General features: G+C 33.1%; 1 protein-coding gene across 1 annotated transcript in view; it reads right to left on the reverse strand.

Annotated features, from left to right (window-relative positions):
* LOC110022120 (nuclear pore complex protein NUP62) overlaps positions 1-7,136 on the reverse strand; it is a 49,712-nt gene that overhangs the window by 29,988 nt on the left and 12,588 nt on the right. The window contains exons 4-5 of the mRNA XM_020720921.1: positions 4,542-4,664; positions 3,442-3,519 (exon numbers count right to left, since the gene is read on the reverse strand). Of these exons, the coding sequence (XP_020576580.1) occupies positions 3,442-3,519; positions 4,542-4,664 (201 nt within the window). The remainder of the gene's footprint in view (positions 1-3,441; positions 3,520-4,541; positions 4,665-7,136) is intronic.

A 7,136-nucleotide genomic window follows, 5' to 3' on the forward strand; every position in this document is an offset into this window, starting at 1 on the left:
GGTGTAGTATTCGCGGTATCAGGCACGATTATGCAAACTATCAGACTAATGAGATCCATTTGGTCTCATTTTTCAAAAATTAAAACATACTACTTTCAAAACTCAAACTATATATCTTTTATACTTAAATTAAATCTCAAAAATTATTTTCATATACCATATTTTCAAATCAATCCATTGAAAAAGTTGACCGACAATATGATCCCAATTTCATATTATTGTTATCCTCGTGAAAACTGATTTAATATATATGTGATGCCACTATTATCAAGATGATTCCATATGTTAATCTATTGTAGTCATCATTATTTCATATACCATACTTTTGAGATGATGATGATTCCCATGATATATTGCTACTAGGATTGTAAAAGTCAATGCTATGCCAATTGCTTTTAAAGAAAAAGTTATGTTAATGAAGGTTGGGTAGTATATGAAGGTTGTAAAATTCAATGCCATGTATATGAAGGTTGGGTGGTATAACTCTCGTGGTACCAGTTGGTTATGTTGTTCTATATGGTTGTTAAAAGATCAAAGGATAGGAGTTGTGTCCCTCGAAACTAAAAGAGGATATATCAGCCACATGGAAACAAATATGACAAATAACAAAAAAATGGGTTGTATACCGCTCATCCCAACGAGGGATATACCGACAGTACATATACGATAAAGGGTATTAAATGCAAACTATATTACCCCACCTAAGTTGTAAAAGTTGTAGCTTAAAATTGCACAATACATTGTGTGCCATAGAAAGAAGTGTGTGTAAAATGTCGTGCATAGCCTCACAAATGAAAAAAATGGTGTAGAGCTTAAGCTAGTGTGGCATACCTTAAAGCATTTTTAAAAAGGTGAGCGCCTCTACAATTTTTTCATGTGTGGGGCTAGAACAAAATAAATGTCCAAATAGCCGAAGTAGTTATTCTAATTAAAACAAAGCCTGATTTCTATTTACTAAACCTTATAAATTAAACCATATATCATCAACAGAAATATGAAGAATAACAAAAGTCAATATTACACAAGAAAAATCTCAATGTTAACTTATTTTATAGATGACAGAACAAGAGACAAAAGTGGACAAAAAAGTAACAAAAAAAGATAATATAAATCACAAAAAATTTATATAACCATTGCTTTAAATAACATTCTTAATGATTTAATTAATTAGAAAATAGAAAAATGATGAAGAGGATTGGGGGGATTTGATTTTAGTGAGGATAAAGGGGCTATTTACAAAAGCAATAAACTATTATGATGGTTCTAAAAAAGACCTACGCAATGGGAGTGGGAGAGACCATTGAATTTGAAGACGTAAGTCAACCTAATTTTTTATAGGACTTCTATTCAGACTATTTATGTTCAATTTTTTTATCAAAGACTTGTTACTTTTATTGAAGCTTCTATGGCTTTGAATGGTTTTTGTTATAGTTAAAAATATTAAGTTTAAATTTTTTATCCATCATTTTTGTAATGTATTTAATGATTTTATTTTGGTGTTTACATCTTAACGCATAAAAAGAAAAGGCCACAGCGCTAAATCAGCCAATTTTAAAACTTGGGTATATGATTGTAGATGCACAATATAGTTATTGTATGGTTTGTTAGATTTATGAATTGCGATGCTTAGATGGTCAGATACCGTAATTAGAAACATATCATGATGGACATAGTTTTGTATCTTGCAGTAAACTTGAATGAAAGGATCAAGATTTAAGGGCTCAATTATAGTTGGATGATAAAATATTGTTATCAAATATTAAATGAAATGCATGTAGTGGGATGCATGTATTAAGTCATGAATTGCCTATGTAAGACCATTTTGTTGTTGAATATAGAAATTTTTTGCAATGGTAGATTGAGCATGGTATTACATAGGTTAAGACATATTACAAAGATTTCTCATAATCAATTTGGATTTATGTCGGACAGGTCTACCATGGAAGTTATACATTTATTGAGAGGTTTGATGGAGAAGTTCAGAGAGAATAAGAAGTATCTACATATGATTTTTATTGATTTAGAAAAATATTATGCTAAGGTTCCAATAGATATCCTTTGGAGAGTTCTAGAGAAGAAAGGTGTTGATATGACTTATATTCAAGTCATTAAACATATGTATATTAGAGTCGTTACTTGTGTTCGAACAGAATGAGGATTGACCAAATATTTTCCTATTTCAGTTGGGTTAACATCAGGGATCGACTTTAAGCCCATATCCTTTTGCTTAAAGTTATGAAGAGTTCTAATTATGGATGCTCTTATTCGACATTTACAGGAGGATGTACCTCGGTGTATGCTTTTCGTTGATGATATCCTTCTCGTGGATAAGACTAGAGAGAAAGCTAAGGAAAACTTGAATTATGGAGGTCTACATTGGAGTCTAAAGGCCTTCGTTTGAGCAGAAATAAAACTGAATACATGGAATGTAATTTTAGCAATAGTAGCTCTAGTGATAGAGTTGTAACTATAAGTGATCAATATATTAAAAGATGTGAACGCTTAGATATCCCGGTTCTATTGTTCATAGTGATGGTGATAAAGATGGGGATGTTATTAGTAGAATTCAAGTTGGTTAGTTAAAGTGGAGGAATGTTTTGGGCCCATTGTGTGATAGAAAAGTACCGCTTAAACTGAAAGAAAAATTTTATAAGATGGTGGTAAGACCTGCAATGCTCTATGGCGTTGAATGTTGACCTTAAAAGAGAAGCATAAAACTAAATTAAGTGTTGCCGAGATGAGAATATGCTTAGGTGGATGAGTGACTTTACACGTAGAACAAAATGCGAAATGAATATATTTGTGATCGGGTTGGTGTAGCTCTAGTGGCGGGTAAAAATAGAGAGAGGGGGCTTAATAGATGGTTTGGTCACAATAAATGTCGACCATCTGTTGATCTGATTAAATGAGTAGATGTTTCAGATTCGACTTATGTTAAGAACCGTAGAGACGGACCAAGGAAGACTTGGGCATATCGTATAAAAAATGATCGTAATTTATTAGAAATAAATGAAAATATGATACTCAATAAGACGCAATGGAGAAATAAGATTCATGTAGCCAACCCCACTTAGTGGGATAAAAGTCTATTGTTGTTGTTTTTGTAGTTGGTAGACTGAGCATGCGTGCTTGTCTCAATTTATTCAATTTGAGTTGCAACAATGACAGCAAGCATCTTGAAATCATAAACTTGGAGTAAAACAGATCCAAGATCAGACCCCTAAATTTTGCATGCATCCAAGCATTATTCAGTCTAGATAGTGAAGTCAGAAGATTATATTGAGAGGACAGTAGCCAGAACAGGAGTGGACCGCATATTAGCACTACTAATACAACCAGCAATGATCAAAAGAATCAATTTTGGACTAGCACAAGTCAATTGTTCAACACTTAGTTAACTAAAATATTAAAATAAGCTATTCTAACTGTTTTCAATCAAACCTCTTGTTGATGTGTCTCAATTAATTCCAGCTGTCTCACCAAACCAGCTTGAGTTTCCACAACTTTGGCCACCTCAGCCTGCAAAAGGAGTGCAATACAAAGAATATGAGGTTTGGTCAAGTTAAAGAAGAGCAAATAAACATTTAAGATGGAACATAAGTTAGTCTATCACAAAACTCCAAAAACACCATTTTATTCTTATTGGGAGTAGATCAAAAAGCATTAAACAACCACAAAAAGAAAATTTCATTTTAATTTATTTATTAAGATATTTATTTATGGAAAAAGAAATTCTCCAAAAACCAGCAAGGAAAATAACTAAGGTGACCAACGATATGATTTGAAGGATCATTTTTAATGGATCTTTCAGACAACCTCACATAATTTCAGCGAATTTACAAGCATATAATTTTTATTGTACTCACTATATTCCTTAATGTGTTAGGACTACACAATTCCGTGATGCCAACAATTTACTGCTGCATTTTCCATTCTATTAGCGTAGATTCACAAAATTTCTGAACATTCTAAATTACAAGTATCACACTTATCCTAATTTTAATCCCGATACCTTTAACACTGGGTCCAGAAGTGAGCCTGTATCTCATATTCGATGCATTTTCATCACGGATCCCATTAGTCTAGAAGTGAGCCTGATTATTTCACATTCAGTGTCGAAATGGGCAAAAAATGTTGCTACTTTATGACAAAGCATGAAGATGTGTTCCCAATGAAGTAAGTGAATATGAGCGGAAAAATGAATTGTGAAGAGTGGTTTTAGCTCCAACATGTCCAAGCAACCCGAAGCCAACAAGAACCCCATCAACTCAAGCTAAAAGAGCTTGCCCGATGCTAAATTTGTTCACAATTTTATCATAATGGACCAGAGGTTTCACATAACATTTTCAAATTACAATTTTACAATAAATTGAGGAAATAACAATTAAAACAAAAAAATACCAATAGAAACAGTAAGAGTAAAATTAATGAAGTTAAAAACATTAAAAAACAAAGAGAGAAATTCAGGTGGTGTTCATAAGCTGCATTTGAAAACTTAAATGCTTCAGATCTTTCAATATTTAAAGCTAAAATATAAGAACCTCAAGCCTGATAAGAACATCACGATTATGTAAGATCCTTTTGTCCCACTCAGACACTACTGTAGCATGCTTCCGAAATTTGGCAGTCCGTTCTTGAAGTTCAGAATTCCATTCCTTGATAATCTAACATAGATATAACAAAAAATGTCTCAAATGCTCTTTACTGATGTTATTATTATTTTTTTTTTTTTGGGGAGGTGGGAGTACATATGAAAGCTTAAAAGTGCAGAATAACTTGAAACCCCACGTATGCTAGTCGGGATAATTTTTCTATTAACTGCCAATGAGGCATAAATAAAGCAGTATCAACAGTAACAGATAATAATCATGATACCATTCTCACATCATTATGAAGGAATATCGCACAGCAAAATATTAATTTTTGCCACATTCAAACCACGTTAGCAAGTGCAATAATAAAAAACACTGACCAACTCATATGTACATTCTTAACGTTTACTCTCAAATTCTACCTGAGAGGATATATACATATATATATGTGTGTGTGTAGATAAATAACCAGCTTGATTGATAACCTAACCATTTAAAAGTTCAATGGTTATCAGCTAATATGGTTGATACAGGGCTTAAATAATGTAAAATAAAATCGTGGATTGGAATCTCACCAATGTCAAACAAAATCACATCTTGCAAGCTTAGGGATGGGCAAAAACAATATTTGAAAGTTTCCCTAACTTTAGAAGGAATAAAATAATATTGAAAAATACCAGTTTTAGATGTCAAGAAATTAAAAAAGTATACCCCATGCATAAAGTCTAATTAAGAGTATATATTGAAGTGCATTTTTAAAGCAATGCAAAGATATGTGAGGAATTCCATTTCACATCCATGTCACAAGCAGCAAATTGAGAAAGTGTGTGCTTTACTGTATCTAACAGTGAAGTGGCCTTGTGAAGAGCTATGCACAATTGTTGGCCCGGTTTACTGGTTTTGATTCATTTAATAATATAAAATTGCTCGATCCTCGCCTCATAACATTCACACCTTCACAGCTTCACCCTAAACCAAAGAGTAGTTGTGAATTACTCAGCCTCCATGTTAACAACAGTTTCACGCCATCCCAACTCCCTCGACATTACCCTCAACTGCAACTGTAAAAGTGTTTCATTCGCCAACGAACGTCAACATCCTTTGCGGGATAAATTGCTCAATTCAATGGAGCCAAGATATAATTTATTTTTTCAAAGTATTTTAGGAAAACTTATGATTTTATTGATTAACACTCGTTTACAAAAAATTCAATGATTATAACGATTTTTTTTATTTGCTAAAACCAAATTTTGTGAGTTGATTTAAAAATTATTGATTATCATTTTTAATTATTCTTATTTCATTAAAAAAAATTATAATACTCATTAAAAATTATAGGTGATTTTTAAATTGCTTTAACATATTATATAGCTATGTCCGTACTTTGCAATTTGTATTTATCTATATAATTTATGTGATTTGTAACTCTCTACACCACATTTAAGAAATAACAAAAAAGAATTTATAGAGTAAATGTTAGATTGTTGATAAATTAAGGGAAATTTATATAAACAGCACATAATTGTTATGTATTTACCTATCCACACCTAAACTTTCATATTACATATTACATATACATATACATATATATATATATATTGGACGACGCGGGCGCTCTGCTAGGGTTTGGATAAGAGCGATCGCACGGCGATTCGGGGATGCTGACGGCGTGGTATCCTTCTCGACGGCCTTTCTCTGGTGAGATCTTTCCTACTTTATGGTTTTGGCTTTTCCCTCACTCTCGGTTTCTTCTCTCGACTTCTCTTTTTCTCTAAGGTCATGGCAAAGACGTATGTTGGGGTCACTGCGAAGGTTTTTTCCTCTGGGTCTCCTCCGAAGTTTGTTTTTCCGTCTTCTTTTCACGAATCACTTGTTCTCGGTGGGGAATACAGTTTCATTAAATATCAAAAACGTAAGGGGGGGAAGTGTGCGTTTTTTCTCTCCGATTCTTAAAACTCTATTCTCGCCTCTACTTGTCGTTTCCATCTTGTTGGTAAGTTCCTTTATGGGCTTCCGAAATATGATTTTTTTATGAAGAACTTTAATCTTTTGAAATTATCGGGGGGTTGGAATATTGGAGCTCTGGACATCCAGCATATTCTGATCCAAATCTCTAACGAGGATGATCATGCTAAGTTTTTTGCACGTAGAACTGTTCATTTTGGTGATGTTTGGATGAAGGTCCTTAAATGGACAAGAGTTTGACCCTAAGACGGAGCTTCCTATTATTCATGTCTGGCTTAGACTTCCAGGTCTAAAAATGCATTTGTTCAATCACGAAATTTTGTTTTCTATAGCTGCCAATGTATGGTAAAACTTTAATGCTTGATGCCCCTACCTTTAATTTAAGAAGACCCTCAATGGCTAGAATTTTAATGCGGGATGTTACTTAATTTAACAAGACCCTCAATTACTGGAATTTTAATAGAGCGGGATGTAGTTATTGGCAGCAGATTTTGCTTGAAAAGCATCCTCACTACTGTTTGCATTGTAGCATGTTTGGTCATGATTCTGATCATTTTTTCCATTTGCACCTCATTGTTT

This window comes from Phalaenopsis equestris, unplaced genomic scaffold (assembly GCF_001263595.1).
Source record: "Phalaenopsis equestris unplaced genomic scaffold, ASM126359v1 Scaffold000167, whole genome shotgun sequence".
Taxonomy (NCBI): Eukaryota; Viridiplantae; Streptophyta; class Magnoliopsida; order Asparagales; family Orchidaceae; genus Phalaenopsis; species Phalaenopsis equestris.